The sequence below is a fragment of the Lucilia cuprina genome, chromosome 4 (assembly GCF_022045245.1).
Source record: "Lucilia cuprina isolate Lc7/37 chromosome 4, ASM2204524v1, whole genome shotgun sequence".
NCBI lineage: Eukaryota > Metazoa > Arthropoda > Insecta > Diptera > Calliphoridae > Lucilia > Lucilia cuprina.
In genome coordinates, this window is record NC_060952.1 from 2,054,589 (window position 1) to 2,070,950 (window position 16,362).

Genomic DNA, 16,362 nt, shown 5'->3' on the forward strand with positions numbered 1-16,362 from the left:
ACTTCATGTACTTTTGTTGTAAAACAAACCCCTTCTTTCAACATTATGCCAAATAATCAATATTTTAATTAACATCTGCAAACCACCAACACGTCGTACCTCGTGACATCTAAGCAAATGACAATATATAGGTTCCCCCTTCGATCATTACGCTAATACAGCTGAAAATTGTTTGGTCATATCGTTTAGCACCATAAATCTTTTAATTAAATCGATGTTCAATTATTCAATACTTATACACTTGCGCCAGTATTGTAAATAACAGTTTAATATTCATAATTTTATTAAAAAGCTTTTAATTTAAAGAGTGCAGGGTATTAGCATAAAAATATTCATAATAGTCATCATTTACATACATAAATATTTGAAGACTTAAATTATGTTCCAGTTATGTATATTATTGATCTTAAGGAGTGTCACATGCAAGTATCCACATACTTTAGTTTATTACTTATTTATCAAGTGTTTTAATTATTTGAACGATTTTTCGAATTTTTTATTATAAATTTCCACCTGAAAATTAAAAATTGAATGTTTAGAAAAAATGTGTTAATTAAAAATGTCAACAATACATTAATTTTTTCAATGTCAAGACTTCTAGAGATTTTTTCTCTTCCCGTCAATATGGGTTTAAACCGACGCCATGACGTGCACCAGAAAGGACCTCTCCAATAACCAAGGCAAGACTATGTTCGTGGTACCAGATTATGTGGTTCTTTGGTTCGACTTTATGTCAAATCATTGCAATGAAAGACTGAGGATACATTTGACCATCATCAGCTTATAGTTCGAGCAGTATAGAGGTACCAAGATGGAATCTTTCATTAAGGTAACATGCACCAGTGGGTCATTGATGAAGGTCTCTAAATTTTGTTCGATTAGAGCCAAACTTTATTATAAGCCTTATTTAAATTATGGTTATCTTTCAAAATAGAGCCGGAAACCTAGCGAGTTATAACCTGAAATAGGGAAAATTTATGTAAAAAATAAACTCCATCATTCAAATCCAATAAAAAAAAATTGAATAACACATTTTTGTTCAAGATGAATGAAAAAAAACAATATTTTGGGAGATTTTAGCTTTTTCTTTTAAATTCTAAGAGAATCGGATCAAAATATTCGAAAACAAAATTCGAAAATTTTATCTTGAATTTATCTATTTTAGATGTCGAATATAGTCAAAATAGTAAAATAAACTTACACAATAACATTTTAAGTCATTTCAACACGATGATATTTTTTACTACACTCGCTTACAAATAGGGAATTAATCGCCTGCTAATAAAAAGTTACACGTGCACTGCGTCTACAAAGTAAGTACTTACATATACAGTTTATATAAGTTATTACAAAACTCTTTCTAAGTAATTCATATGGTATATAGTAATAGTTAGAAGTAAGTTGCTTTGTAAGTACAAGACATTTAGCTAGGAAGTTTTTTTAAAGTCGATGCTTTGTTAGAAATCTTAGAATTTAAATCCCATTCAATGGATATCAGAAAATGTTTTTTATTATTCGAAGAAAATAACAAGATTTGCAAGATTAGTATAATTTCATTGTTATAATACCATTTGTTAAAAAAGAAACATTTAAAACAAAGTTCTTTAAACAAATATAATAGTATGACAATTATGGCAACAAATGTGGACAATAGAAACCGTCAAGTGTTGTTTTGTTTGAAATTTTCAAGGCAACAATTGCTGAGACGCTGAGCAGACATTTTGCATATTTTAAAAAGATGCTGTGGGACACAATTCTTTTCCATTCTTAAAATTGGTTAATTCAAGTACTAGCACTCGTTCATAGCTTTTGTTGCAAATAAATAAAACTGCAATAGTCTTAGATAAAAATAGAAAATAGAATTAGAGATATTGTCTCTCAAGTGGTTTAACACGGTGGGGTGGCCACTTTTAAACTCAATATGAATCGTAGAGCTATTATATTAAAATCAAAAAAATAGTCAAGTGTCTTTAGTTTTTAGTTTTGTATAAGAAAACAATTTAACAATAATTGTCAACATAACAACACTAAACACGCGAGAACTTTTTAAAACAAACAGAAAAAAGAAAGAAGAAAATGAAAATTTGCAAACACAATGTGTTGTACAAGTGTTGAGCGAATGTCCTTTTTAGTTGTTGACACATGTTGTGATATTAAGTTGAACGAAGAGTAGAAAAAAAGTGTCCTTTTAAAAATTATCAAACAATTGCCTTGTTAAATTGGGTTCCCACACAGCAGGTTATATTGTTGACTATTAATAGAAATTCATATAACTGTGAATCAAATTTTGGCGGGAAATTTTCTTCATTCTTTCTTTATATTTTTTTCTTTGAGAAGATTTTTCATTGCGACTAAACACTTCATTCAATATTATTAAAGAATGAATTAAACTAAACTCAAAATCAAATTCAAGCTGTGTTTTAAGTTTAAACTTCGATTGTTGTAAAATTGAATTTAAGAGCTATTTAAAAAACATTTTTTGTGAGATTTATCGGAGTGTTGAGGAAACCAAAGACCTTATATTAATGCCTAATCAAGAAACAGTTAATTTTATTGTGTAGGAATGGTATTAGAGTAGTCGAAAATATAGAAAAAAATTTCGAAAAATAAAAATTTTAAAGTTTATAAAAGACATAGTATTAGGAGTTGATCTAGTAATGGATGTTATATAGAAGTTATAGAACATTATCACGTAAAACTGAAGACACAATCTACATTGTCCTAAAACAAAATTTACAAGGAATGTTGTACTCGGTTCTACGTAATAAATGTAAAAAATACGTCGACTATTTTCATTTCAGAAGCATATATAATATTATTAATTAACAAATTTTGTTTTTAATTCTGACAGGTTTCAGAAATATGCTAACAACATAATTTTCTTACTTTAATATATCAATTTTCTACTTAAACATATTTAATTTTTTAATGCATTATTATTGATTTTTTCCATACACACATATGCATAATTACACCGTTAATTTGGTTATTTGAAAAAAGTCTTTGATCGATACCCATAGATAATCAGATTTTGTGCAGTTGAAGACCAATACTTAAGATATATTCCGGTTCTTCTATGATAACGAATAATTAAATATTAAAACAAAAGATATTTGAGTTTTATGAAAGGAATAGAATAATCATTTTTCTTTGTGTAATACCTGCCACAAACAAGGATTTACACTAATATTTTTTAATCCCTGGCTTCCACGTATTCTTATTATTGACTTTTTACCAATGTTTTGGTGAAAAACAAATATACAAACAATAGAATATAATAATAATAAGTAACCTGCACAATGCAAAAATTTTAAAGAATAGAAAAATCCACAGAGAAGGCGTATTTTGTGCAAGAATCGCTATCAAACCAAAAAACGCCCACAACTATATGAAGGATAACAAAGGTTTTATTTAAACAATTTTTTTTCCAGAATTACTGCAAAAACTACAATCTTAATCAACACTTGTAGTGTTTAAAGATTTGGTATTTGATAAATCAGTTTTTCCTTTTGAATGTATCTGCAATATGTATTTATTTCTGACAGTATGGGTTTGAAAAGTTAAAGTCTATAATTTAAAGAATCTTTAACATATTCTTGAAATATTGCAGATTGTTTTAAACTTTTTATTTGGCAAATTTATATCCTGGGAATATTTTTTTCTTAGCTGCTGCTGCTCTTATATTTGTAAATGTTTACAAATGTTTATGCTTAATTCTTCAAAATATCTAGATTATAATCCGCTTTATTAGTTTCTGAAACAAACTATTTGCAGCATCCCATCATACCTGGGACAGCATCTTAAAAAATAAATAAAACAGGAATACCTAAAAACATTTAAGTTGCATTAGAAATGCAAAAAAAAACTTAAAAGAAAACCCTTGTCACATAAATTTGTAATTGAATCACCTACGGTAAGATGGTAACAAAATCTAATAATTTCCTTTACTTACAGCTCCCTCCCCTTTTGAATGGGATGGTTTGTTTGTTGGCTGGCTGGTATACGTAAAATGAACATGCGACGACTACATTTGAGCCTTTTTCTGTTTTTGATAGACAAAGTCATGTCATAACTTTGATTCAATTTAAGAAACTGTCAGCTTTCTTCAAACAATAGAAAACAAATAAAACAAAGCAGCGATATACAAGATATACTGTTCTCTAAAAACAATGTTCAACTGTCCCCTGGCTAAATTATATTTTAGATTTTCTCATCACTTTATTGTATTCACATTTTTTTCAATTTCTTTTTTTTTTAAGGCTGGGAAAGGATATTACGGACGAAATGTTTTCCTTCTTAAAGTGAATTTATTAGATCTTATGACTTATAAATATTTGGGGGTTTTTATTACTTTCAATGGCAGATTTTTAATTTATATTTACATAATATAGTCGAAACACATTTCAATATTTTTTCTTACAGTATTATATTTCTTTATTACAAAAAGTTCCGGTAAGTCCAGCAATAATATTTTCGACAGTATTTCAGTTAAAAATTATTTATATTTAATAGAAAAATACATCGATATCGCTAATAGACACGCATTTTTAATATGAAAAAGTGTGTATTGCACATATTATATTTTCTCTCTGATCGAGACATACAGTGGTGGTCTGCAAAAGAATGTAAACCTTTTCTAAATTCTAAACGGTCAGAACCTGCCAGTAACTCGGAATATAGTTAGGTACCTTTCACTATATATTGACTCAATAAACAGTTAATAAATTCCTTCAAAAAATTGAGCTATTCCCGCATCCTATGGTGATAAGGTAGACTTCATATCACCTTTGAGTCTAACCCCTCGATTTCAATTCAAATGTTTGCAAACTAGGGCCCTAGTTTCCACAGCGAAGAGATAAGTTATGATTTATAAACGGATCTATATCGTATACCCACATACGAGTTGTATCCCCTCTATTACAACTCAAATGTTTGCAAACTTGGGCCCTAGTTTCCACAGCGAAGAGATAAGTTTTGTTTTATAAACGGATCTATATCTTATACCCACATACGATGTTTTTAAACCTATTAACAAAAAAGTTTTTGTCTTTCCGTATGTAACAAATCAAAATATTAGCCATAGACCCACAAATTTATACATATATATTCTGGGTCCCTATTAAATTTAAGACGATCTAGCCATGTCAGTCCGTCTGTTGAAAGCACGATAGAGTCCGAATTTTCCTCAAATATTTTCTATAGGTAAGGTTTGTACAGTATTGAAAATGAGCAATATCAATCCGCGTTTTCGCAGTGGCCCTCCGAAAAATAGCTTTGACATATGAAAATGCGATTATATCTACTTGACATAAATAAGCTAAATATGCGCAAATTTTCTCTATAAATTTTATGAAGATCGGTCAATAACTGATCCTACATCTTATATAAGGCCCCCACTTAAAAAATACAATACAAAATTTATTTTTCTAAAAAAATTATCAAAATGTAAAAGTCTTCTTTGGAGCATTACATCTATCCTTGACATTGTATGTTTAATAAAGAGTACCTAGTTTTCGCAATTCAGTAGACAATAAATAGTAATTAGACTGTTAAATGAAATACGACATCAACATTATAAATCGAAAAAGTGCAACAAAATTCTCACATTCCTTTTAGAACGTATAAGATTTAAAAGTGATAACAAAGTAAATAATATTTTACTAATAATGACATGGCGCGCCAAAAATTAATTTTTTTTTAACAAACAAAACTGAGAAGTTTCTTGTTTTGTAAGGAAATGGTATACGTGACGTGTGTTTTATAAAAAAATATCTAAAATTAAAATAAAAACTTTATATTGTGATAAAAAAATGTTGATGTTTGCAATTTAAATAAGACAATATAAAAAAGAAAAAAAATTGTAAAATATTTTACTGGAAACTTTTTTATGAAACTAAAGCTTTGTTATTTAATTTAAGAAAGGGGGAGGGAAATTTTATGTTATTGTGTGAGAAAATATATTTATGAATTAATATTAGATTGTTCGAAATAGTTGTGATAATTATGTTATTATTCTAATTTTCCGGAAGTAGTGAGGGAGTACAATACGAAAGAAACATCATCATCATCAGCAGCAACAACGAAAAGCGGGTACAATGGGGTCTGGTGGTTCTTTTCTTTTCATATTTTATACATTCTTTAATTCTTTCATAAATTTAATTTGTGTATAACAATTCAATTGTGAAGCAGTAACGCAAAGAATCTCTTTATTTAACAAACTAATTTTAAAGCTTCTATTGTATTTATTCTTTTATTTTTCAATTAGCTGTGAAGTCTTCAGATCTGCTATAACTGCTGCATTTGTCTACTGGTGGATTGGTTTGTCAGACTGACTGACGTACTGACCCCTGGCTTGCTATAATTGATTTTGGTTTTTTTTATATATATTTTCTTTTTTACTCTCACTGATTGGTTTTCTCTGTAGCTAAATTTTTCATTGATAAAATTGTGTATATGTAGTTAAAAATGACTTTATAATGTTATTTAAATATTTAAATGTTCTCCCCCTTCTATCGTGCTTTGTTATCTGAATGTTGTTTCTTTTGTTCATTGATTGTCGTTTGAACTATTAAAATGAATCGTTTATTTTGACATTTATATGTGATTTCAATGAAATTTATGATTATAATTGAAAAACATAACATGAATAAATATGATCTTGAACATACTGTAAACACCCTACTATGTAATATAATTTCAGATTTTCTTAAAGAATATTACGAGAATTTCGTAACATCGGAAATAAAATTTAGTTTTAAAATTTTAAATTTTTAGTATTTCAATTTTATAAGTCTCTAAGGGGCAGACTAATATGTCCCCTGATCAAAATTAAATTTTGAGAATTTTTTAGAGCTTAAAAAACTTTTTTTATATTTACTTTAAAGAAATTACTTTTAAATAGAATTAGACACTTTCGATATTTGTTGAATTAATGTGCTGTTTCTAGATACCGAGCGAGTAGTTTGAGCACAAATTTTACTTGTATTTTGTTATTGTAACAAAAACAAAATACAAGTAAAATTTTAATTCAAACTACTCACACGTTATCTAGAAACAACATATAAGAATCTAAAATAGTTATTATTCAATAAATATTTTTTTATTTCGACACTTGTTGAATTAAAAATTACGTTGCCTTGTACTGCAGCCCTAATGTAGGGCACACAAAACTACGATAGGAAAGGTCAAAAATCACTAGACATGTTCTTAGCTCGACCGATGGTGAAAGAATGAAAGATGAATATAAAATTTAATATTTTTTCTAATCTTAAAGCCCACTCACTCACACATACATCTCGCAACACATAGATTTGATTTCCCAAAGGTCTTCTATTTAATATTTACAACTAATTAAAGAAAAAAATCTCAGTTCATGTAGTATTTGCTTTTGAGTTTTTTCTTGTATTGCTGAGATTTTTTCCTTTTCCTCTTTTTGGCGCAATTTTCTTCCTAGCCGTCTTGCACTTGGTAGTTGATAGTTCGCCTCTAACATGACATTCGTATGATTATCCTTGTATTGCACTTTGTATATGCATTTGCTTGCGTGTGTATTATTGTATTTGTGTGAAGATATACATATATAGAGTTTACACACCCCTCCTAGTGTTGTTAGATTTTTCTGATGGTTTGTCTTCTGGTAGTCCTTTTAACAGATTGTTTTACGAAATTTTGCGCGCGCTATTCTTCGATCCTTTTTTGTTTCTTGTGTGTTTCTTCTTTTTTTTCCTTCTGAATCCTCGTGTCATCTACACAGGCACACTTTGTATGTAGTCGTCTGGTCTTTTGCTCCGATTGTATTGTGGTAATTCTTTCCCTACTTCTTGAACAGTTAGAACAAATCATGACACGAGATTTTTTTATTTTTTTGTTATTATTATTGTTTTTCTATGTGTGTGCAAAAGATCCTCTTTTTTCCAATCAGCTGATTCAAGGTTGTCCTTTTTATGGTTGTTGTTTTGTTAGTGTACTATTTAAGACACTGAGATTTTTTCCATTTCTTTTACTTTTAGTTATCATCAATTTATTTCTTATTCTTATTTTTCTATTATGTATTTTTATCTTTCATTTCTCCTTCTTTTTCTGATTAGTTAATACATGTTTTAAATGCATATATTTTAAAGTAAATTATAAAATATATTATTCTGTTGGCCCCCTAACTTGTTACATAACGAGTAACTGTCATTGTAGAAATACAAATTTGGGGAAAAACTCCCTATATAGTTAATGTTTAAAAAAAACATTTAAAATTGTAATTATTTAAATCTAAAATTTTTTTGAGACGAGAAGAAAACTGCACTTAAAGAATTAAAAAATTTACTGAATTAAACAATTTTGTCAAATCACCTAACATTAATCCATTGATGCTTTGTAAATTGTTAATTAAATAATAAAAAATCAACTAATGTAGCATTTTTATTTCCATCAATATCATAGAGAATTAGTACAGAATTCAATTTTCATTATGTTCATTTTAATTTTATACGTTTTATCTCTTGACTATTTTTAAAATGGTATTGGAATTTAGTTAATAAATTTATAATAAAAATACATAAATGCCTTTGCTGTGGTCGACGATGTCACCGATGTCTGTTTGCATTGGTGTTAACAACTCGTTTGTTTTTATAATTTATTATATTATTTAGTAATTTACATATTTGCAATATTTATTTTTTGTTTGTGGATCCTCTCTGCTTATATTTTCTCAAGACGTAGATATTATAAAAACAAGGTTTAATTGATTTTTTTACTCCTCACACAAACATACACATAAATTTTATAAAATCCCTCTTTTAGAAAAAATATCAAGCAACAAACACATTTACTATAAAGCACGTTATACCATTAAAACAATATACTTAATTTTGATTTTTTAAGTCATAATTATACATCAATGATCATTAGAAAATTTGCAAATTCATATATTTAACTTTAACAAAAGTTTAATGGCCTTACTCTGAAACTTTTTTATTTCTAAACATATTTTGGTTGGATCATCCTAATGAGAATTTGGAGAAATATTGGCGTTATAAATATATATTTAAATAAACTTAAATTAATAAGAATTTTATGTATTTCTTATGGCAACCATAAAACCTTCTATATTTATTATTATTTTTTTTTTTTTTTGATATTATTCAATAATATCAACTTTTCGTTAAATTCGTGATTTTATTTTGTTAAACACTTTTATTCACAAACAGTTTTACGAAAAAAAAATGTTCATCTGAAAAAAAAAAAAATAAATAAAAATTTAAACGCATATAATAAAATATTAAATAAAGTGCTCCACTAGCATATAACTTGTTTATTTCAAGTATTTTATTAAGTATATTCAACAACTATCCATCCAACCAACCTCCCATTGTCGTCGTTCAAAAAGAAATACAAAAATCCTTTGTTATTCTACAAAGTTTGCCGCCTTTTTCTTTTGTGCAAAAAAAATAAACTTTTAGCAGAGATTCAGATTATGCGCATACACAGATACATTTGCCCACAGTCACACATACTTATAAGAGCTGGTGGCTCTTGGCATAACAAGAGGAGCTCCATTGTATGCTGAAGAAGAATTTCTTTGTTCACATACGAAGAAGAACAAATGATAGCTACAATAACAAAAACATATTTGAAAAAAAACCTAAAGTATGAGGACAATATAGATAATTCCTTTTGCTGGTTACCTGAGCTCCACTTTAACATTTTTTTTACTCCCCAACAGAGCTGTCAATTTATAAGTAAATACCTCTACCAAATTGTTTAAAAAATGGCCAAAATCTCCATATATTTTACAAACTTGTAAACATCAAAAACATGTTTATACGTTTAACAAGTTTCATAGCAGTTTTTTTGAACAGATATTGAAAACGCCAGTTATTGGACCTTTAACAAATATATTGAAAAGCTAACATTACCAGCATTAAACTGATTCATATTAATACATAATTGACAAACCTTATAAATAAGTTTTATTCTTTTAATGTAGCTCAAAAACTATCTAACCGTCATATTTATTTCTCTTATATTTTAGCGTGACCCAAACGCCAGCAGCAACTAATAAAAAACCTCCACATTTGTAAAATATCCACAATTGAATACCCTGCTCCCCTTTTTTTATTTGATATTTATGTCTGCTCTCTGAGAGTAAATTTCATATACTAAAATTTGTTAATCTTTTTTGTTTTTGCATTGTTTGGGAGCTTGGAGCTATAAAAGCTTGCGCGCCAAAATTAAGTTTGGCATTTAATATACAGCCTCCAAAGTGAAAAGAAGACTAATTCAAGAACAATTAATAAATTAAATTATAATTTTCGTAGTTAAATTAAAAAATTAATAATAATAGTTTCTGAAAACGAAATAAATAAAAAGTAATGAAATTGTTACTGGGCCCCACCTAAACTTGGATATTATCATATACGAATATAATTTTATTTTATAACGAAAAGGGTTCCCCGCCAAGTTAAATAGTAAAAAATACATATTCCTATAAATATATATTATGTGATCGGTCACATAATGTTAAAAAGGCCCTCACCAAGCAAGTCATTATTATATATTTTTTTATTGTCTCCTTTGCTCAGCTGATGACTTGCTGAGATTTTTTTTCCTTGTTTGCCTAAAAGTTGAGATTTGAAGAAGTAGAAAAAAAATAAGTAAAGAATTTAATAAGACCCCCGGTGTAGCTCAAAAACAACAATAATAATATCTTAAAAATTCTTGAATTCTTATTTTGTTGCTGTTGGATTTTTCCGGTTTTTTCTACATACACATATGTATATATAATTTCTCCTATTTTTTAAAGTTTCTCTGTTATACACTTGTTCTTTACCAAAAGGAATGAAAGGAAAATTGAAAGGATTCTTCTCTTATTATTTTAATATTTTTTGTTTTTTGTTTATTAGGTATTCATGGACATAACAAAAAGTAAATCTCATAACTTGTACAATAACAAAAATCATATGTTTTTGTTATTGTTTTTATTTTTTCTACACTTTTAAAGATCTCTTTCAATTCTTTTTTAGTTAAGTTTCTTATTTTGCTGCATACTTTAAAATTTTATAGTATATAGTTGTTTTTATTGTACATGTTGTTGTTTCTATAAGATTGTTTTACTTCAGTATCTGCTCGAAATTGTTGTTATTGTTTTGTATCTCAAGATCCTTTGGCAGTATTGCTTTCTCACTTTTCAGTCTTGTGATCTCTTCTTTCATTAACTACACAGCTGATTTCGTTAATGTCGTTGTTGTTGCTGGTAGCCAGACATCTCTGCTTTCAGTTAGCAGAGAGTGATTCTGTTGTTGTTATTGTTGTTTGAATTCTTCTTTTGGTGGTGGGTTTTGAGCAGGAATAGAACGTTAGCGCTGCAGTTATTTTCGACGTTGCCGTCGTGTATATAAACTCGGTGTTCTTCAAGAAAGTCAGTCATTCGAGTTCTACTCTTCTCTTCGTCATCGTGTAGTAGCAGCAGTAAAGCAGCGATTGCTTTAAATAACTACTGCTTACAAATAAATTTTTAATAAAAAATCAAATAATTGGAATATTTAAAATTTTTAAAAAATTATAATTTGTACTTAATAAAACAAGAAATAATTGCAATATGAACATTAATTGAAAAAAGACATTCATTTTTACAACCAAAAACAAAAAACCATTTTAAAAATATATTCAAAATTTGTGCATTAACAAAAAACCAAGTGTAAAAATTGTGTTTTAGCAATTTTTTAAACAATATTAATCTAATAACACACACACACACAACAAAATTCTTTCAAAATGATGTGGGAATCAATTATTGAAGAATCCGGAGATATTGCTATGGATTGCCAAAGGTAAATTAATATAAACAAAAAATAAACATTTTATTTTTGCAAAACTGTGGATTACCTGCAAAATAAAAAAATATATAAAAATATATTTTTTATCACAACCTTCAACTGAAAGCAAAAGTTTTTCGAAAAAAGCTTTTGTCCATGCACTCTTTACTAAAGGGGAGCTTTACTCATTTTTATGTGTTTTGTTTTGGGGAATTCATTCATAAACATTAAATAATAAAAAATGAAAAAAAAAACGAACCGGTGTAACATTTTAGCGCACCGTTGTTTTATCACAGTTTCGACCTGACCCAATAATCATGTTGGCTCTTGTTGTTGTATCTTTTTGGCCAACATTCAGTCAGCCAACAAAGCGTAACATTTTCATGTTAACAACCAGGCAGCTGCCTTATAAAATGTTCTTTTTTAACTTCTTGCTTCAGCAATTTTTTCTTTCTTAGTCGCACAAAAATACTTCCTTTCAAGGAAGACTTTCCTTTAAAATAAAACTAAAAAAATGTTTTGTTTACATTTCGTTCAGTCTCAAGCGAACATCTGCATTATATTGTTTAGTTCCCATAACACGTTCTACTATACTTATACTTTTTGTATTATTGAAAACCCCTAGTATTTTTTTTCTAATTTAAAAAAAATTTCCAATTCCAACTATTTTTCAAAACACCATGTGTTTTAGTATATTTGTAATACGCCAACCAAACACCAGCCAACAACCCTCCACAGAATAAAATAAAATATATTTCTAGTTGTCGTAGTATTCACGATGAGTTTAATGAACCTTCTCACAAACACATACATTCACTCACATTTAGTTGCATATAGTCACAACAGTGTAATTGCTGATTCGAGTTACTCCTGCGCTCTACAATGTTCAGTAGTATTTCTACCCTCAACATGATTGTACAGTTTTCGGTTTTTATTTTGGAAAATAATCCTCTTAGAATTTTAATGTAAAAATATTAAATTAATTTAAAATTATCTTTAAACAATTCATTAATTTATATTTTTTATTCTTTTAATTTTAGCTTTCAAATCCAACGTTCAGGACGTAATCCATCTTCACGTCGTTTGAACTTAGATGCTTCCATGTCCGACATGGCAATGGAAGAATTATCATTCTACGATGATGATCATGTCAGTCAAAATCGTCATTTCACAGCCAGTCCCCAGTTTATGGGTTTACTCTCACCTGAGGGATCTCCTCAACGCTTCCAAGTTGTTGAGAAATCAAAATTCTTGCAGTCACGCAAAAACTTCCCTTTGACTGCCAAAAATGTCAACCGCAGCACCACCCTTAGTACAAACACACCCTCTAAAGGATTCCGTCTCTTGCACAGTATGTCATCTACAGGATCCATGGAATCATCTATGGATGATGAATATATGGAATTCTTTGATATGGAAAATTTGGATCAACCCTCTCAATCAAATGGTCTTAATTTCCCTAGTGATTTGAGTTCTTTAATTTCCGGCCAAATCATCAAAAACTCTCCCGTTAAAACACCAGAAATGCGCAGACCTTCAGTAAGACGTTGCCTGAGCATGACCGAAAACACCCAATTCCAGCCAAAGACTCCCGAAACTGTTAATGCCTCAAATGCCAATACCGCCACCACACCCTTTAGTGCTCGCCTCAATGGCAATTGCTGCTTCAAGCGTCCAGAGCCACCATCCACCACCTGCTCGCCAATACAATCAAAACGCTACCGCGGTGCCGAAAAGGAGAATCTCGATGGCTCGTTTACTGGCAACAGCAAAACCTCACCCGCCACTTCATCATCTTGCTCCTCTTTGGCCAGCACCAGTACAAGTACCCGCCCCACTTTACGCAAATGCATGTCGATGAATGATGCCGAAATTATGTCCGCCCTAAATCGTTCCGAAAACAAAGACGAACCCGATCTAATCGGTGATTTTAGCAGACCATACGCTTTACCTCTCATCGAGGGACGCCATCGTGATCTCAAATCCATTACCAGCCATACCGTAGCTCGCCTTCTGAACGGTGACTTCAATGACAAAGTAGCCAGCTATAAAATCATTGACTGTCGCTATCCCTACGAATACGAAGGTGGTCATATCGAAGGTGCCAAGAATTTATACACACAAGAGCAAATCATCGAAGAATTTATGACCAAACAAAAGACTGAGCAACAACAACGCAACAATGAGGCATCGGGTAACAAACGCAATATCATCATTTTCCATTGTGAATTCTCATCGGAACGCGGTCCCAAATTGTCGCGTTTCTTACGCAACTTGGACCGTGAGCGCAATACCAACGTCTATCCTGCTTTGGATTACCCCGAAATCTATCTGTTGCACAATGGTTACAAAGAATTCTTCGAAACTCACGTTGAACACTGCACACCTCACTCATACCGTCCTATGTTAGAACCATCGTACAATGAGGAATACCGTCATTTCCGTGCCAAGTCAAAGTCATGGAATGGCGATGGTTTGGGTGGTGCCACACAACGTATCAAGAAATCTCGCTCAAGACTTATGGTTTAAAAAGTCAAACAGAATCGTATCTAATCAACTGCCTGCCCTTCAAAAAAAAAAACAAAAAAACAAATTTATGTAAAAAGTATCGTCATTGTTATTGTCATTTTTAGTTATTATTTAATTATTATTAGTTCTTTTTGTTGATTTTTATGTTTTGACCCCTCGCCCCTCCCACGCTCAGACCACATTTGTATTTTTATTTTATAACAATTATTTTTTGAATTTTTTTAATTTATTGAATGTTAATGTTATCAATTCCATAATATATTCAATCAATTAAATTTATCCAGACATTTGTAAAAATCTTAAAACACACACACACAAATATTAACAAAAGCAACAAAGGAAGCTTATTTAAACAAATTGTCAAATTGAATATCCTTTTCTAGATTCTAAGAATTATTACTTATTATTTATTTTTATAATTTAATTTAGTTAATTTATACATCCGTAGAACCAACCAACTCTTCACTTATATTTTAGAATCCTTTTTTTATTTTTATATATTATTTTTTTAGTTGAATTTGTGTATAGTTTAAAATTTTTAAATTGTAATTTCTAAAAACAATCATTTTTAAATTGTGTGCATTATACTATAAATACGTATGTATAACTGTCCGTCCGCTTTCATCCGACTTCTAAGTCTCTTCTCCTTAACTGTTTCTAATTATAAAACAACAAAGAAGCAAGCTTAACAATTTATAATTTAAACAAAAATTTTTCGTAAAGTTGAAAACTTTTTACGCACAATTACGCTTATTTTTATGTTAACTTTTATTTTTTATTTAATTTTAAATTTTTTATTTGAAGCAAAGCTTTTTTGTATCAAAAATGCAATATAAAAAATTAAAAACTCAAATTAAAAAAAAACTAAAAAAAATTCCAAAAAAACATTAAAAATTTTTAAAATAAACAATATGTTATGAAATCAAACAAACATTCTTTTTACTTATTTTTGAATTTTCAGTAATACATTTAAATTTTCAGCAATACAATTTTTGAAAAATAATATATATTTGAAATAAATCATCTAAATTTGTAATTTAATTGTGATTACAAAAATAATTTAAATTTTTTACAAATTTGTATTTCTTAAAATAAACATTTTTTATCATTCAATTATAAATATTAAAAAAAAACATCATTATAAAATTTAAAGTCAATTAAAAAATCTTTAAATTATTTTATAATGATATGTTTCAAAGAAAATTTAACATCTTAAATGTTGTTTAATGGATTTCAAAAATTTCATATTATTTTCGCTTTTTTATCGAAATTGTTTAAAAATAGTTTGGGATTTGTGTAGGTCCTTTTCAGAAATTTTTGAATTGAATTATTTTTATCGCGATGAGCTCAAAATTACGGATGCCCCTATTATGGTTTACAACACTTCTTTAGTTGAAATTTTGCTATTTGGTATTACCGATAACAATTTAAAATTTTAATTTGAAATTTATTACAACTTTTTGGAGAAAAATTACAACTTATTAATAAAATAAAAGTCTTGAAAAATAATATTAAAAAGTATTTGTCCGACCGAACTCCAAATTTCGTTCGGTACCGAACCCGAACTTCGGTAAATTTGAAAGTTCGGCCGGTAAATATGTTCGGTTTTCAAAGTTCGAAATTTTTTCTTAAATGAAAAACGTATTTATGTTTGAAAAGTAATAAATTTATAACATTTAAAACCATCCGGAAGATTTTTTGAATAGGGTCCTTAATTAGCAATTTAGTCAATTATCAACTACTTCCGAATTCCAGAGAATAATAAATTTCTAATAAAAACCATTTATGTGAAATGCATATATCTTAAACTTTTATTTTTGGTTTTTAAACGATTTATTGACAATGATATAATTCTCTGTAGGAGAAAAACATGGTTGTGGTTAAATTATGATTGTAGTCTAAACATCATTATATTTTTGGATTTATCATAACTTTGTTATACATGATCATATTATGATCCAAGGTGATCGAAATTCAATCAAATGAATCAAAATGAATTTTATTGAATTAGTAAAATTACAATTAA

The 16,362-nt window shown here is 28.7% G+C and overlaps 1 protein-coding gene and 1 long non-coding RNA gene across 4 annotated transcripts in view; one reads left to right on the forward strand and one right to left on the reverse strand.

The window, feature by feature from the left end:
• Positions 1 to 15,005, forward strand: part of LOC111690485 (M-phase inducer phosphatase) — a 163,463-nt gene extending 148,458 nt beyond the window's left edge. For 2 of the 3 annotated variants that reach the window (XM_046949179.1, XM_023452971.2), the window contains one exon: positions 12,848 to 15,005. In XM_046949179.1, the coding sequence (XP_046805135.1) occupies positions 12,848 to 14,336 (1,489 nt within the window). In that variant the 3' untranslated portion in view covers positions 14,337 to 15,005. Of the gene's footprint in view, positions 1 to 10,248; positions 11,823 to 12,847 lie in introns of those variants that run through there. The other variant, XM_046949180.1, reaches the window with a different exon arrangement.
• Positions 323 to 9,211, reverse strand: LOC124419481. The gene is made up of 3 exons (XR_006940632.1): positions 8,953 to 9,211; positions 573 to 959; positions 323 to 513 (listed from the first exon to the last, which is right to left on the reverse strand). It is a non-coding gene; the product is annotated as an uncharacterized LOC124419481 (long non-coding RNA).
• Positions 15,006 to 16,362: the final 1,357 nt, after the last annotated feature.